This window comes from Melopsittacus undulatus, chromosome 7 (genome assembly GCF_012275295.1).
Source record: "Melopsittacus undulatus isolate bMelUnd1 chromosome 7, bMelUnd1.mat.Z, whole genome shotgun sequence".
Lineage (NCBI taxonomy): Eukaryota > Metazoa > Chordata > Aves > Psittaciformes > Psittaculidae > Melopsittacus > Melopsittacus undulatus.
The window spans coordinates 3,265,615-3,283,635 of NC_047533.1; the positions used below are offsets into that span (position 1 = coordinate 3,265,615).

General features: G+C 47.1%; 1 protein-coding gene across 1 annotated transcript in view; it reads left to right on the plus strand.

Moving 5' to 3' along the window:
- The window catches only part of SMOX (spermine oxidase), a 53,385-nt gene extending 36,820 nt beyond the window's left edge, over positions 1 to 16,565 (plus strand). The window contains exons 4-7 of the mRNA XM_034064594.1: positions 6,410 to 6,583; positions 9,766 to 10,465; positions 15,229 to 15,389; positions 16,116 to 16,565. Of these exons, the coding sequence (XP_033920485.1) occupies positions 6,410 to 6,583; positions 9,766 to 10,465; positions 15,229 to 15,389; positions 16,116 to 16,253 (1,173 nt within the window). The 3' untranslated portion in view covers positions 16,254 to 16,565. The remainder of the gene's footprint in view (positions 1 to 6,409; positions 6,584 to 9,765; positions 10,466 to 15,228; positions 15,390 to 16,115) is intronic.
- The last annotated feature ends 1,456 nt before the right edge of the window (positions 16,566 to 18,021 follow it).

The window sequence follows — 18,021 nt, forward strand, 5'->3', positions numbered from 1 at the left end:
GCCTTGAACACTGCCAGGGATGGAGCATTCACAACCTCCCTGGGCAACCCATTCCAGTGCCTCAGCACCCTCACAGTAAAGAATTTCTTCCTTATATCCAATCTAAACCTCTTCTGTTTAAGTTTGAACCCATTACCCCTTGTCCTATCACTGCAGTCCCTAATGAAGAGTCCATCCCCGGCATCCTTATAGGCCCCCTTCAGATACTGGAAGCTGCTCTGAGGTCTCCACGCAGCCTTCTCTTCTCCAGGCTGCAATGGAGCAAGATGATCAGCAACTGAGAGTAAAGAGGAGAGAAGGAGTAAGTGAAAATACTGCAGTGGGCAGCATGATTTATGTAAATGGAACACCACCAACTTCATGTACTGCTTGGTGAGCATCCTGCCTCAAAGAGGGTAGGCAACTCTCCAGCAAAGGGAAGGTGTAGAGGCAAGTAGACTGAATTGGGAACACAAATATGAGAGCTAAGTAGCTTTGAGATACAACTGATGAGATAAAGGCTATAACAAGGTGCCCAGTGTTGGAGAAATTATGAATTTGGTAAATCTACCCCTTCTTTTAAAGCAAGAGAAAAGGGGGCAGCCAGTGACAGGAGAGAACACCACATTAAAAGTTAATCTTCTTTACACAACACACTATTAGCTTATCATTGGTTATCTTTATCACTAGGAAATAGAAAAGGCTTTCACATTTATGGGTTGTAAAGATGTCTTCAGCTACTCTCTGTCAAAAAATATGTAAGGAACAGCTTAAGCCAAGAAGAGGACATCAGCCAATTCCTAATTGTAGTTAGGAGGTGCTTCCACTGTCTTCCTTCCAAGTGTGCTGGTTGCAAGGCCAGTTGAGCTTCTTGTCCCAGCCTCTTTGGGGTGTCAGACTGGACCCTCTTTATTGATTGAAACAGATGGTGGTAGTTTCTTCCCTGTGCTGCATAGGAAAGGTAGGATTAAGGTGAGCTACATGGTCTCCTGAACATCTCCAGTTCAAAATGACTGTATGAAGCACAAGTACCCGTGGGTACTTGTCAGGAGCATGTGCTGCAGGCACATGTGCCTTTGGGGCCATTTTCCTCTGGCATAAAGTGCAGGGAATGTTTCTCTTTACACATTCTGAGTCTGCCTGGTGCATTTTTGGTTTGTTTTTTGTTGTCCCCCACTTCCCCAGCATTTCTTCTGGCATTTTCATTGAGTCCATTCCATCATTTCTTGTTGCACCCTAGGTGGCCAATGCTCTTTCTTGAACTGGTGATGAAATGAGTGCTGGGAAGTAACAATGGGAATTTAGTCTTCAGCCTGTTTCTAGCCCCAGTTATTTTGTCATCTGGACACCACATTCAGTGAGTGCCAAGTGCAGAGGGTCTCCCTTGAGGGTTTCACTTGGGTATGTGGAGTTGCTGATGCTGGAGCCAGGAGAGGTCTCTGTGTGTGCTGAGTTTTGCTGGTGTGAAAGGCAGAGCTCCCCAGTACCTCCATCCCTTTTCCTCGCTAGTTCATTTGGAGTCCTTGTGCTTTTTCCAGGCACGTGTCCAACCTTTTTTGGCTGCTTCCTCTACTTCAAGTTTGGCTCCTTTTTGTTTGCAATAGCCTGAATGTTAATAGCTGTAGGGATGCTTCACAGGAGCCTTTATTTGGTTACATGGAAGCTGAGCAGTATAAGTGTTCAGCTCTTCTCTGTAGCAGGAAGTGCCCTACAAGAGGCTGTTGCACTGCACTGAAGTCAGTCAAGATCTATCAAGAGCTTGTGTATAAGGTGGCTATTCCTCCATATGAGAGCACCAGCAAACTGAGCAGTGCCTGTAAGGAAGGTCTCTAGTCCTGCGGAGCTGTGTTTCCAACCACACATTGGCAAGTGATGCACTATGAGAAACAGCATCGAGCCTGCTGTTGGCAGGACAGCTCTCCATCCACTGCTGGTTTAAGATGATCCTTAGGCTGTGTACTGTGTGGGGCTGGCACTGATCAGGGTCCCCATCAGTTCTTTTAGTGAGTCTCTCAAAGGAAAGGGGCACCAGCACTGGAAGCTTCCACAGCGATGTCCATGCCATGTATTCATAATCTTCCCACATTCCTCATCATTCCTGCCGGGATAACTGGGGGAAGGAATGCCCAGAGAAGCTGTGGCTGCCCCATCCCTGGCAGTGCTCAAGGCCAGGTTGGACACAGGGGCTTGGAGCAGCTGCTCCAGTGGAAGGTGTTCCATGGAACTGGATGAGCTTTAAGATCCCTTCCCACCCAAACCATTCTGGGGCTGGGGGAGAATTTGACCCTCTGCCTGCTTGTGCCACATCTGCACAGCCCTCAAAGTGATGGAAATGTTATCTTTGAGGGTAACATCTGCACAGACATCAGTGTCTGTGTGTGCATAGAACTACTGGGAAAACGTGAAGAGGGATGATCCATCTCCGGGTTGTTCTTCTGTCCCTGCTAAGTCCTCATGTCTCCCTCCAAAGAGGTATTTCAAGCCAAGTCCCAGGTATTAGTGAAGTGTGGGAGGGAAGTGGTGAGCTTGGTAAGTTAAATGCAGTGAAACCCCCCCCTGCTTTGCCTACCCAGGAATGTCAGAGTCCATCAGCCAGCCCGATACAGAAAACCTGCCTGTTTTTACTTGAGCTTTGCAGTAAGGATGAGATCCCTAAAGACCTGCTCCACAGGAACCCTCCCTTGAGCAATCAGCTTTCTCCTGTGTGCTGCACAGCTCCTGGGGGCAGTGATGCAGCCAAAGAATGACCAAGTTTCCACCCTTCTCCCCCCCACCCTGTGCTGGGCTTTGTGCCATCCCCAATTAAGCTCCAGTGCCTTGTGTTATCATCGAAAGCAGGACCAAAGGGCCACCGAGTGTCACTGTTCCTTCCCTGTCCCTCTATTGCACTGACAGATGTCTGGCCTGGTAACAGCATGGACCTATCTCCAACAGGGCTTTTTGTACTGACCGGGGATTAAGTCACTGCAGGTTTTAAGCCAAGTGTGAAAAAGACAATGCTGTGGATCGTCAGCGGCGCCGACAGGAAGGAGTGTGGATTGGGATGTGCTTTCCTGATCTCCTTCAGTGCTTAGAAACTGCTTTATTTAGATTTGCTCTTCCTAAGAGCCTGCCTCGTCCCATGGCGGAGGAGCACGTATGTAGTAAAGACATTGTAGGTGGAAGCCTGTAGGTAACAGAGAGGATATTGTTAGTGGGACCCAGGTTCTCTGCAGAGAGCCTGGTGGTGAGATGCCCCTAAAGCTGGTAAGAAAGAAGATGAAGGATGCGATTAACTCCTTTGAATTTCTGACATTCAGACCCATTTCCCTGTAGGACTGTATGGGAACCCTCATAATGAGAGAAGGAAATCTGCTTGGAATGAACAGTCATTTGAGATGTTCTGTGTCTTTTGCTTCTGTGGGTAGTTCTTTCAGAGAGGCTTCTAAGGCCAGTTGTTCTGCCCAAGCCCAGAGGAGCGTTAGGGTGAGAAGCAATCAGGTCATTGTGCTTGGATGTGTTTGCCAGTGGTGGCAGCTGGGAGGTGATGGAGTCTGTCCTTTTTTACCTTCCTTCTTGTGTCAGGTCTGTGATACTAGAGAAGGGGGATGAGTCAGGGCTGTACATGGTGTAGATCTCCTTGCCAACGGGCACAGCACTCTCAGTTTGGATGCATGGATATTTACAGGGTTAACTGGAAGATCAGCACGATCTTCCAGGTCATACTCAATGCTACATTCAGCAGGATCCTTGAGATAAAGCCCGCTTGAGCAGTCTTGGGATCCCTTCTGTCATCACATCATGATGAAATGATGGAAGGAGAATGTGTTTTCAGATCTCACAAATGCGGTTTCCAGTGACTTCAGAGATGGTCCATAGACATGATTATGGTTTCTGTTACGTGAGCAGTTCTCCACCTAGGGAAGGAAAGCCTAGGTAACTCCAGCTCCAGACAGTGCAATTCTGCTCCTGCTTCATTGGAAACCTACCTTAAAACAAGGCTTTTAGTGAACCTTTCCCACAGTTTCTTACATAGGATGTGTTTGCTGCATGTGTATATTCATACATATGGAGTGTCTTTTTGATTCTTTCATTATGCCAATGTATCTCTTAATGTAGGACTTGCTGTTGTTTCTCCTTCTGCTTCCTGCCTACAACAGCTTTGCCTTCTGTTCTTCATCAGATGGTTCAGCACCCCCAAGAAGAGAAAAGTAGTGAACTGACAGGGATTCAGAGAGAAAATACTCAATCCTAATGATACCTGCTGTCTGATCAATGGGATGACAGACATAGGAAAGCACCTGATGTTTACAGCATGGATAACTCTGCATTTGTGCTCTTTCCTCTGTTGGGCAGTGAAGAATACAGGGGTTAATAAAACCAAAAGGCTCACTTTACCTTTTGCCAAATGGGAGCTGGATTTTAACACAGCTTTGCTTGTCTTGTGAATTTGTTATCTGCTTATAGCATGCAATCAGCTTATGGAAGCTGAGCTGTATTGTGCTGACGCAAGGGTCTATGCACCTTGTGCCTGCAGCAGGTGGTTTGAACCTCATAAATTGGTGGACCTGAGCACTGTGAGATATTAAATTGCCAAAGAGCTCTTGGCACTGAGGAGCAGAGAAGGTTCAGTATCCTTTCCTTTGCCTGAAGGCCTTCCTTTCATGTAGGGCATTGGTCTCCACCTTTCTTGTCTGACTGTTGTGTCCCAGTCAGTGTCTGCAGTCCTGTTCACCACTTCTGTTCATTTTCCTTGTGATTATTTACTTGGTTTTGTAGTTTTCCCCTTTTATTTTCATTCTTTCACTTATTTTCTTCTTCAGTTTCCTCTTCATCCCTTACTTGTCCCTTTCTACTCACCTTCCTCTTTCCCTTACAGACCTGCTTCCTCTTACTCCTACCACTGCCATGCATTTTTCCTCACCACCTCCTTTCCTCATCATCCCTCTCTTTTGCCTCCTCAAATTCACGTTATTGCTAAAGCCCAAGAGAAAATCAGGCTTCTGGGAAGCATCAGAGCAGGAAGAAACTAACCTGTGGTGGATTATCTATATCAGCAGAGAATGGGAAACCCTGGAAGCATTTGTAGGAGGGGCTCCCATGGCTTCCTATCAGGCATTTACTTTTGAGTTGAACTCAGTGTGCCCAACTAATCTGTCTCCATAAAAAGGATTATAAGCTGTAACCAAACCATCTTTGATAGGAAGAACTCACCAAGCAGGGATATTGCCTCTCTCTTTGTACAAAGAGTACTGTACACCCGAGTGCCATGATATAAATGAGAAGTTGACTCATTCTGATCACTAATGGCATGAGTTGCACTTCTGAGAGGCAGCTTTTAAAAGCTTTCCTGTGTTAAAAGATTCCTCAGAGGTTTTTCCATGGAAATGCAAGGCTGTGATTCCATCTCAGGCTCTTCTGGTGATATCACAGGCAGAAACAGTGATTGCTTCAGACAGCCACAAGCAGATGGCCAAGGTGGATGGTGGTTTTCTTGCTTTGAAGTAGCTTTTAGGGTGGAAAACTCGGGTTAAAAAGATGTCAGGAAGATCTTACAAAGAGCACTGATTTCTTAGAAGGGGATTTTCCTTGTGGGCCCTTCTCAGACTGGTGGGATATGTCATTGTTTTCCATGTATCTATACCTTTCTTTTACTCAACAAGTAAAACCTGCGTGCATACATCATTCCTTTGCTAAGCCCATATGTGTTGCTTCCTAATTGCCAGTTGCCAAGAGAAAAGCAACTATAAAATTGAATTCCTGGTGGGTTCATGGGTATTATTCCTAAATAATGGAGAGTGTGTAAGGGCTGGTTTCAGGTTAGAGCAGTCAAATGTATGGGCTAGGATCGCATCTGAGACATTGAACTGCAAGAAGAGCTTGTGCTTCATTGTCAGATGTGAGGAAGCACATGGCTCCTACTGCTTGAGTTCACTCCCAGTAGGCTTTGGATGGAGACTGGTGGCTGTGATACTGTTCAGCAGAGCCCAGAATCACACTGAGCAAACCCAAAGCTGTTCTGCTGAGGTGCTCTGCAGTCTGCACTTGCTTGCCTTGCAAATGCAATTGCAGCACCTAAACATTTGGTTGAACAACATGGTTTAGCTACTGGGAATGGAATTAAGACCTCAGTTGGTGTTCTGCAAGTGATAGGATGGGCATCCTTGAATTAAATAATAACTCATACTAAGTTAATAGTAACTTAATCATAGTAACAGGGCTATTGCAGGTGAGTAAGGGTGGTTATCTTTGCCTGCAGGGAAATGTTGCTTCCTGCCTTCTTATCACCATAGCTATGGGTGCAGCTTGACATGGTGTTGGTGCAAGAGTGCACTATTAGAGTTGGCAAGAGGAGGTGATGAATGTGCTGGGTTTGGATGGAGGAAAAAAGCATCCTGCTTGGGTTCTGCTGTGAATTACATTGTCCATCTTTCTGCCCTGTCTCTTGCAGGTCTATAACCTGACTCAGGAGTTCTTCCAACGAGGTAAACCAGTCAATGCTGAGAGCCAGAACAGTGTGGGTGTCTTCACACGGGACGTAGTGCGCAAGCGGGTCAAGGCCGACCCGGATGACACAGAGGCCGTCAAGAGGCTGAAACTAGCCATGATCCAGCAGTACCTTAAGGTATGTGTGTGTGCATGCTTTGTTTGAACTCAGAACAGACAGTTCTTGAACCTCAAACACCTTGCTAAGCCTTGGCCATCATTGGGGAATAGCTTTCATCTCTTGCAGCTGGGGTAACTTGTGTTTATATGGACAACTTTTCTGCTTGAGGTGTATCCAAAGTGTCCTGCAAGAAATAATACCTTTATTCTTTTATCCTCTTACCTTAAACTTCCAGCTTTCTACCCACAAGGGGATTTCCTAGGCCCTGTTTTCTGGTGTGATTTAATGTTTTCTTACTACCTGAAGCTAACCTGACTGTCAGGTTCTTTTAGTAATGCCTTGTGCCTTACACCAGGGACCCCATAATCCTTCCTGAATGTTTTTCATTCCCTTCCACATCTGTCCATATCTCAGAGGTGAGAAGAAATGTAACTTTGATACTGGTAATTTGCTGAAGGAATCCCTAGAAAGCATTTTGAAGGTAAAGCAATAAAATCAAAGGTCGATTGTATCAACCCATGTCGTAATCATTTTTCCTCACAGCTTCCTTAGTTCTTTTTATCTCCTTGATGCTTTGGCCTAAATGAGATCTCTGTGGGATGGGGACTTCAAGTAAAGTGTAACAGTCGTTCCTATTTCAATTATAATGACTTAAAGGTTTATCAAATGAGGCAGGGGAGGCAAGGAACATGTGTGTGATGTGGGGAAGTGTCTGATATTCACTACATACAGGTAGGAAGCTGAAATAAAGAGAAAGATCTAAAGAGCCTCACAGGGGGATGTGATAAAGCTGAGATTTGAACTCAGGCATCGTCAGTGCTGTTCTGGTATCTCAGTGTCTAACCCAAGAGCTTGGGTGTCTCCACAGCTGCCACATAGACTAGCGATTGTGTTATCCATGGAACATCACCCACACAGATGATGTTAGTCTGATCTAGCTCTGGTTTTCCTGGTGGTTTCTTCTGTGGTTGCTACAGGATGCCACAGCCAGAGACTTTTCTACAGGCCTGGCAAATCCATTCTGATGTGTAAATACCTGAGAACAGCAAAGCTTCTGGTGTTTGAGACTATCAGATTGGGGCTGCCGAGAGCATGAGGATTAACTGGTATCTCAGGCAAAGTATGGTCTTGGTAATCCCCTGATTTTCTTCCTGGCTTTTGTCCTTTGTGGTTGAAAGAATCAAATAGCAACCACTGTTTGTTGTGCTCGGCATGTGGAGTGTCCTGTTGGAGCATCCAGGCAGGATGAGTGGCCTGTTGAGTGACCCAGGGTGTAGGGTTTGTACTGTGGACCAACCAATATGACCTTGGGTGAGTGCTGTGAGTGCTTGCTCAGCACTCAGATGGGGTGGAACCACAGCAGATTCAGAGAACAGGTCTTCAAGAAGGGATGTGGCCAAAGAGCTGTGCCTGGAGTCAGGGGCAGCAACCAGGATGGGGCAACCCCTGTTTGTCACTACAGCCACAGCCTGTGAACTCCTGAGAACAGCTTTGACTTGGTTGCTTAGCCCAGCACAGAGATTCCTGCCCTGCACCAAGATGCTCCACAGGGAGAGGGGTTTAAGCTTGCCAGGCTTCCAAACCATGGTCATTAATGTGTGGAAAGGCCTTGAAAATTGGCCAAAGGGTAAGGCAAGGAATTGTAATGTAATGTAATGTAATCTGAGCCTAAAATGCTTAAAGAATTGAAGCGTGCAAATCATCGTGACTCCAGTGATTTGAGGATTTTCAGATCACTGTGTCCCATGCATCAGTATTATCATTAGAAACTTATCACAGGGCAGACCAAACATCCTGCCTTTGTTCCAGGGACTGTTGGAAGCTGCAGCTATGCCTGATACTCCTGCAAACATTAACCAACAAGTCCTGGATCTAAAGCTTTGGTAATCGCATCAAGTGAATCAAACACAGGTCCCTCGTATCTCGGCATTTCCCTTTTCTGTCTCCTGCAGTTCCTTCTGTGTTGGGTCCTCTCACCTCTGGCAGATTGCTAGCTTGCTGATTGCTGTATGACAGCGTGCTGAAAGCTGCAGACAGCAGGAATAGCTGCCAACAGTTTTCCATGGCTCCTCATGGGAACATTTATTAACATTGGATTAACACAGCTCCAGCTTGTGTTGTAGGAGCACCAAGAGGCCAGTCTCCGGCCAGTGAAGTGGGGTTTAGATGATAGAAACCAGTCAGAGCTTTAACCACAAATCATGTAGAAGCAAAGACGTCATCTCTGAACTCTGGATGATGCAACTTTGGCCAATGCAGCCAAAACTGATGCAGCTTCTTACCATGACAAAATGCTTTCTCTGGTTGGAAAGAAGGCTGAGGATTGTGTCAGGTCCTATGGCCAAACACTGCTTTAGTAGTGAAAATAATCATAGAATCATAGAATAGTTTGGGTTGGAAAGGACCTTAAGATCATCCAGTTCCAACCCCCTGCCATGGGCAGGGACACCTCACACTAAACCATGGCACCCAAGGCTTCATCCAACCTGGCCTTGAACACTGCCAGGGATGGAGCATTCACAACCTCCCTGGGCAACCCATTCCAGTGCCTCAGCACCTTAACAGTAAAGAATTTCATCCTTATATCCAATCTAAACCTCTGCTGTTTCAGTTTGAACCCATTACCCCTTGTCCTATCACTACAGTCCCTAATGAACAGTCCCTCCCCAGCATCCCTATAGGCCCCTTCAGACACTGGAAGCTGCTCTGAGGTCTCCACGCAGCTTCTCTTCTCCAGGCTGAACAGCCCCAACTTTCTCAGCCTGTCTCCATACAGGAGGTGCTCCAGCCCCTGAGCATCCTCGTGGCCTCCTCTGGACTTGTTCCAACAGTTCCATGTCCTTTTTATGTTGAGGACACCAGAACTGCACACAATGCTCCAGGTGAGGTCTCACAAGAGCAGAGCAGAGGGGCAGGATCGCCTCCTTTGACCTGCTGGTCATGCTCCTTTTGATGCAGCCCAGGATACGGTTGGTTTCTGGGCTGTAAGCACACACTGCAGCTGGCTCATGTTCATTTTCTCATTGACCATCACCCCCAAGTCCTTCTCCTTGGGCTGCTCTGAATCTCTTCTCTGCATGATGTGGTTTAAGAGTGGGATTCAGGACTCCCAGCAGCAGCTCTGTGTCCTTGTGATGCTGTGCTTGAAGCAAAATGAGTTGCTCTGTGGCAACGTTGCTTTTGTGTTGCTTTTCCCTCAGGTAGAGAGTTGCGAGAGCAGCTCCCACAGCATGGATGAAGTGTCGCTCAGTGAATTTGGGGAATGGACCGAAATCCCTGGAGCTCATCACATCATTCCTTGTGGTTTCATTAAGATCGTGGAGCTCCTGGCCCGCTCCATCCCCGAGTCTGTCATTCAGCTCCGCAAGCCGGTCAAGTGCATCCACTGGAACCAGTCGGTCAGCAAGGAGATCGAGAGGGTGGCTGACCACAACAGTGACCTCCCCGAGGAGGACAAGGGCTCCAATGTCTTCGTAGAGTGCGAGGACTGTGAGTTCATCCCAGCTGACCACGTCATTGTGACCGTGTCCCTGGGAGTCTTGAAGAAGCGCCATGAAAGCCTGTTCCATCCCCGCTTGCCCGAGGAGAAGGTGATGGCCATTGAGAAACTGGGAATCAATACGACTGACAAGATATTCCTGGAGTTTGAAGAGCCTTTCTGGAGCTCTGAATGCAACAGCATCCAGTTTGTCTGGGAAGATGAGGCAGAGAGTGAGAGCTTGACTTACCCTGAGGAGCTGTGGTACAAGAAGATCTGCAGCTTCGATGTACTCTACCCACCGGAGAGGTATGGCCATGTCCTGAGCGGCTGGATCTGTGGAGAAGAGGCACTGATCATGGAGAAGTGTGATGATGAAACTGTGGCAGAAACCTGCACCGAAATGCTCCGTAAATTCACAGGTCAGCCATGCTCTGGTTCCTGTGGTGAGTGGAGAAGGGAGGGAGATGGGGCTCTGGGGTGTTGAATAGCCGCTAGGAAGGAAATGCACGCAGGTCATTTTTAGTTCTTTGGCATTCTGTATCCCTTTGAATGGGCTGTGTTTGTTGCTTCCAGCATCCCTCCTGCTCGGGTGTGCCTGAAAGCTATTTATAGAGGGGCTGATAACCAGCTCAGGAAGTGGGGGGCAGAAGTGCTTGAGGATTCCACATCCTCTGCTCTGTTTAATCACAAGTAACTCTTCAGCAGCTGGAGCTGTCAGGCTCAGTCCTTCCCAGGGCTGATCTCAGGGGTGGAAAGCAGCACTTTGAGAGCCAGTGGAGTTGATCCTATTGAGATCAGCTGAGATGTGGTGGTTGAATCACATCCCCGACTTCCCTTGAACCTGAGGCTATATAGAAATCTCTCAGGCCTGAAGCTCAAAGAATCCATTGATCTGAAGAGTTCCTACATTCCAGTTACCTCACTTAAACTTTCTGGCCTTCACAGGCTTCACATTTACTGGGCACACATCACATTAAGGGCAGCAGTTGGAGCAAGGCAGATCTTAAATGTCTTATACTGAGAAAATCCAAGATGAAATCACTAAAAGTAGTAATGCTGGGCCTTAGTTTGCCTCCAGTCACTGCTCTAGACTTGCACAGCTTCCCATGGATATGGCTTTTTGTATCTGTGGGGTCTTTGAGATCCCCTTATGGAAGGCCCTGTACAAGCACAGCTGTCAGGTAGCAATGCTGAAAGAAACAGTGGTTGACTCAGCCTGGAAATAAGGACTTTGAACTTACACATAGTTATGAGCAATCATAAGAGCAGCATCCTCCAAGATTAGATGTATTTGAAGCTATTCTAGAGACGAATCCTGTGATTAAGCTATTTATATCTGCCTGTTGCCTCGTGTTAACCAAATCTCAACACTCAGTGGGTTTCCAGCCTTACTTCTTGTCCACTGAAGAAGTTTGCCTTCACAAGTGTAGCTTTCCCCTGTGCTTACAGACCATTTGCTGAATGCAATGTGAAGATCTAGAGAAGGGGTTCTGGAAGCTCAGGACTACCTATGTGGCTTGCTACTGCCAACAAAGGTTTTATTACTCCCTTCAGAATCCATAGGATAAGCACTAGGTTCAGAAACCTCAATGCAGTGACCAAAACTGAATCATGTTTCAGCTTATTCAGTGTTGGATGATGAACCTGCAGCCCACAGACAAGTAGAATGAAACAGTGAATGCTGGATCTGGGCAGCTTCTGTTTGTTTTCAGTGGTGTTGGGTATCCCTACGTCACGTTGCACTGTCGGTACATACCTCTTTCCTCCTGACCTCAGCAGCCCAACACAGGCAGAACAGGAGGCTCCTCTCTCCAAGGCCAAGTTGTTCCAGTGCTGACGTCTCCCAGGACATATAAACAACTTGGTTTGTGCAGCTCTTCTTGCTTAAGACCTTTGTTTTTTTTAAGCCATCCTGATTAATTAGTGGGAATTTGGCTCTTTGGGTCTTTCTGTGGCAGATGGAACATAATCTCCTTCTTCCTTTTTGGGCTCCTTCATTGTTGTTATTGTTTGCATGTGTTGGATGTTCCTCTCTTCCTCCAAGGATGGAAATCTGTTGGCAGTGGCTCATGGGTATGTGCTGCAGTTGCTGTTCCAGCTGATGCTGCACCTGGTCACTGTCCGTCAGACTCGGCAACACTCCAGGCTCTGCCTCAGCCCTCTGCTAATCCTGGGTTATCTAACCCTGGAGAATTCCAGACTGAACTTCCCAAGGCCTTGCCATGCAGTAATCATTGTGTGCATAAGGTTGGCCTCAAAACTGCGAGCAGAAAACCTGTTCTTGGAGCACCCATTACACAACATGTTCCACTTTCTGCCCCTCAAAACTTGTTAGTTTATAGAAAACCTTTCCGTAGATCTTCCAAGATGGCCTTGCTAAGGTGCCTGGGTTTATCCTGTTGCCTTTGCTCCTCTTTTCCCTAGCAGGCTCACAGAAGCTTTCCATGCACCTGATGTCTTCTCCACTCATCTGCTTCATTGGGAGCAGGAGAGTGGGTTAGTCCAGCCAGGGGATGGTTGAGGGGGACACAAAGCAACCTTCTGTCTTCGAACCCAGCTTTTGAGGCATTTCCCAGTACCCAGCTTCATGTAAGTCAGCTGTGTTGGGAAACCAGTCCTCCTAGGGTTCTAAGCTGACTGGAAAGAAAGACTCTTCCATAAGGCAGTTCAGATCTTCCACACCTTGCTTGGTGCTCTGTGACATCTTCTGAAGCAGCTTTTTCTATGGAGTATAAAGAGAGCCTTATATTCAGTGATGAAAGCAGGTAGTATGAGCCTTTTAATGTTCATTTTGCCTTTTGTAGCTTCCATGTTCTGGGTCTAAAGTCCCCCAGGTTCTTATTTCTTCTTCTATTAAAGAATAAATGCACTACCAGGTGGGTTCCCATCTTCAGCTCTGTTCTTCTAGTCCATTGCTCATGGAGGCCTTTGCTCTGGCTTCAGAGGACGTTAAATCCTATTCTTTAGACTCACAGTGAGAGGTGACCTTACATTTCACATGCAGGTCAGTGCTGTGGATGATCTGGCTTTGCTGTGGGAAGCTCTGAGGATTGTTCTAACCCAAGGACCATTGACAACTGCTGCTTTTCACATCTGAAAAGTGGTGTCCTCTAAATCTGATCAAATGGGCTCTCTGTGAACAACTACAAGCCTTGCTCTGCTTATATTGTTGGCTGAGCTCAAGTGTTAGAAGGCAGTAGTTGTCCTCCCCATACCCCAGCTATTTCTCTAGAGGGGAATGGCTCTCTTTTAGGTTCTGCATCACATCTACCAGCCCCATGGGATGCCTGGGCTACCCTAATGCCTCTCTGGTGGCTGGAGACACTAATGTGTGTGTAGAACCACAGGTCTCTCTTTGCCTGGATGGGCTCTTAGATACCCTGCTCTCAGGTAGGCAACTGGATTTGGGTGTCTAATTTAGATCTGTGAGCTGATTTTATTATAGATAGATATTAAAGGTAGCTGGATTTATGCAACTGTTGATTGGGCTGATGACTCCACAAATCCTTGTGCTAACAAATACCAGTCTTTTAGCTGATCTGTGACCTTACAGGCTGAGAAGCCCTCATCTCATTGCTTGTAACACTGTGAGTTCCCAGTGTTAATCCCCTTTTTACCAGCATCTTGTTGGCTCCTGTATTGAAAATCTTCTGGGTTCCTTAGAGGAACATGAGAACAGGCACCAGCCACAGAAGAGACCCCACCAGCCCACTGCAGAGACTCCTTTTATGTGCAAAGACATCGTTGTGTGGTTGGTTCTGTGTCATGCCATGCGATGTGATGGATGACTGCTTCATCCCTGGTTGGTGCTGTGTTATCTGACAGCTTTCATGGTGTGTTCTCCTGGGCTTTCTCACAGCCCTTCAAACTAAAATGTGATAAACTTGCTTCCTTGCCACATCTGAGAGCTCCTTGTTCTCACAGTCCCTTGGGCTTTTCACTTCCATCTCAGGCTTTGAAGATCCTTGCAGGAGTATTTAGAGCCTTTGTTATGCTAAGTTGTTATTCCTGAAGCAGCATCCAGTTGTAGGATGTGTTTTGTTTGCAGGGTGTATTTATTTGCTGCTCTGTGCCACTACTATTTTGAGCTGGGGTTAGTGGTTACACAGTGTTCACAGTGTTCTTTGGCGAGTCAGCCAGGTGCCTTTGCTCTGCTTCAGCCTTGGACTTCATAGCTGTGGTTGAGACAGGATGTTCCTCAAAGCAGTAGCTGACCCAGAGGTGTAACCTGCTCCTGATTGTAAGGAATTGGAGGCATGACTAAATAATTGTGGAGCAGAAGTAAGTGATGTAGTACCTGATGAGTCTGTACAGTTGGGTGTCTCCCTCTCCAAGCTCTGAGGGAATCTGGATCATCTTCATAGCACGCTGAAGGGCTGCAGTCAGGCTCTGAAGCAGGCACAGGAGCTGTGCAAGATGCAAACACGTCTCAGTACTCTCATTTCTTGTGCTGACAGTCTCTGACAGTCCTAGAATCAGTCATTTAGGTTGGAAAAGACCTTGAAGATCATCAAGTTCCAACCATTACCCCAGCACTGCCAAGGACACCACTTACCCATGCCCCAAAGCACCACATCTACGAGTACCTCCAGGGATGGTGACTCCACCACTGCCTTGGGCAGCCTGTTCCAATGCTTGACAGCCCTTTCAGTGGAGAAGACTTAGGCTCAACCCAAATAGCTGAACCTTGCCTGGATATGAGGTTGCTCCTGTACTCTTTGGGATGGGAACAGCGGCCCTACCACTGGTGCACTCCAGTGCCGCTCACCTCTAGGTTCTCCATCCTCTTAGAAGTGGAAATCCTACAGCAATCTTGAAATCCCACTTCCAGCCTCAAAAGCCTTATTTCTGTGCCATGTGCATTGCACAGAATGGGTTTGTTGGATTTTAGGTTCATTCGGGGGGCAAGTGGGTAGCAATTGGAGTGAATAATACAGGTTCTGAGAACTTCCTGACACCTTTTCCTATCCCCCTGCATAATGAGGATTTGCCTTCTAAGAACCCTATCTCTGTTCCTCTTTGGAGGCACACTTCTCACCAGGCTAATAATGGTCTTTCCCCAGTGGAAGCCAGCAGCTGAGGTTAAAGGGATGCTGTTTCTGTTGTATAGATACCATGCACAGGCATTGCTGTGTTTTCTCCTGCACATGATCTTACTTCTTGTCTTCTGCTTTCCACCCAGGGAATCCAAACATTCCGAAACCTCGCCGGATCCTGCGGTCCTCCTGGGGCAGCAATCCCTACTTCCGGGGATCCTACTCTTACACCCAAGTTGGGTCTAGTGGGGCTGATGTAGAGAAACTTGCTAAACCACTGCCTTACGCTGAAAGCTCCAAAACTACTGTAAGTATGGCCCAAATGAGTTGTGTAGCAGTAAGAGTAACATGGTGTTGGGTGGTGGGGTCTCAGGGAGGGAGGGCAAAAGAGGCAATCTGTGGCTAGACCTCCAATAATGTGTTTTCCAGGTTTTTTAATATCTGGACAAATGATGTGTGTAGGATTTTACCTCTTTCATTGTTTGGAATGCCAACATCTCAGGGATTCCCGTGTCTCTGAGATTATCAAGAGCTGCTCACCCATGTGGCTTTGGAATTGTGATCTCTACATTAACAACCATTAGCCTGTAGGGACAGGCCAAGGGGAATGGCTTGAACCTGCCCGAGGGGAGACTGAGCTGAGCTCTTAGGCAGAAGCTGTTCCCTGGGAGGGTGCTGAGGCGCTGGCACAGGGTGCCCAGAGAAGCTGTGGCTGCCCCATCCCTGGCAGTGCTCAAGGCCAGGTTGGACACAGGGGCTTGGAGCAGCTGCTCCAGTGGAAGGGGTCCCTGCCCATGGCAGGAGTTGGAGCTGGATGGGATTTAAAGTCCCTTCCAACCCGCAGTGTTGTTCTATGTTCTATGGCATAGGTAGAGGTGTGCTGTGCTCTTAGTGCACCACACTGGGAGGTCAGGAGCCAGCGCTCTCAAACACCACCATCAGCTCATGGGGACATGGGAGGACACAGAGTTTTGTCTCCTTTTAGCTTTCCAATGGGCACTGCTGAGCTTTCTGCTTCTCTTCCCCTCTGCAGCCGATGCAGGTGATGTTTTCAGGGGAGGCCACTCACAGGAAGTACTATTCCACTACCCACGGTGCTGTGCTTTCTGGGCAGAGAGAGGCCGCTCACCTCATCGAGATGTACCAGGACCTCCTGCAGTGCCGGAGCTGAAAAGCCCCATGTTTGTGACCACCACCAACTCCCAATCCCTTGTGCAGGTGTGGGGGATTCCTTTTTACTTTCAGTAGAACAGCCTTTTATCTTTTTCTATTAAAGTCCTATCTGTTTAAAGAGTTAGTCATCAGTAGCTTCATTTCCGTGTGCTCTATTGTTAACAGGGAAGGGTGCTCCTTTTGTCTGGTAACCTGTTTCTTTGTCATCTGAATTCTAACTTCACTTTTGGTGCCTATCCTAGTTGGCTTTTTGTTTCCTTTCTGTATTGTAAGTGCCTTCTATACTCAAATAAATGTTGTCATAAAAACACTGGGTGCTTTGGTACTTCCTGGACACTTCACTCAGTGACCTGCAGCTCTTTCATTCATTGTAGAAATAGGGATTTTCTCCCTTCCCAGAACACTTGGAGTAGGAGAATCTGAAGGTAAATGTGGGTACTCAATGTTCTACTCAATCTTAGTTCACACAAAGAGTTCTACCTTAAAGCCACAGCGATTTCCCTTGTCCAGACCAGCACAGAAACGTGTCTCATGCTATCTTTAACTGTTTGTCACCTGCCTGTCGGCTCCTGTGGGCCTTTGTGCTTTAGGAAGTCTGCTTATAATTTCATGGAGGACTTTATCTTCCCTCTGGGCTCCCTCAATGCATGGGAAGCTGTTAAAGGAATCACAGCGCTGCAAAGCAGAGAGATAAAACAGCCTTGATGAAAGCGGCATTGGAGACAATGTCCCTGTCTGGTCTGGGATAGTATCTTGGATTTGAAGGGAGTGCCCCAGTCATTGCTCTTTAAAGCTTGATTTGGGCCACAACATGGTTTGGATGTGTGGGAATTAAGCTTCTCTCTCAAGGAAGCTAAACCAGGAGAGCTCTGGGAGCTGGTGCGGTCTCTAAAGGGAACATCATATTCCAACCATCCTTCAGCCACAGCCACGTTGTGGAAGGAGTGTTCATGTCTATGCACAAGATCAAAGTGCAAAGTAAAGCCCCAGAATGCCTTGGTAATGCAGATAGAGCTGTAGTGTGCTCTACACTGGATTGGGGCAGCCAATCCAAGTGGAGAAAGCATGCAGAGTGGGAGTGTGGACCAAAGGAGAAGCATGAAGCAGCCTCTGTGATGAAACTCCATCTTTTGGACATCAATACCCAAAACAGGTGAGGTTTTCACCCCCTACTTCCATAAAAGAAGGTCCAACATCACCACTGATATTGAAGAGTTTCCACAGGGTGATCAAAACCATTCCCATTAGTAAGGAATTCTGAAGGAATGTGAGAGCTGGACTCAATCCCACTACATCTGGGTTAAAAACATGTTTCCATGGAGCCTCCCTGTGCTACCTGGCATGGCCTTCAATTGAAACTGCCTAAATGCACGCATCCCTCATTTATGCTTAGTGCTAATAGAAGCTGGGTTATCCCTGAAGAGACCTTAGGATACAGGTTGGAAAGCTCAATTTCCCTGTGGGATGCTATATCTCACCCTAAAAGGATTTCTACTGTGTCTGGGAGGAGCTAACAGCCCAGAACCTCTCATACACACTGTGTATCCCAATGTTCCTTCCTTTGTGTTCACATTGGGCCTAGATAGTGTATAAATGTGCTTGGTTTATCAGCAAGGCTCCTTCTTAAGTTAAACTGTTTCTGCAATAAAGGGAAAGGCTGAGGGACACTGAGGGGACGGTGAAGGCTCATTGAGCTGATGTCTTTGCTTGCGTGGAAGCAGCTTCTCATCCATGTTTTGGGTATATTCAGTGCTGATGAACTACAA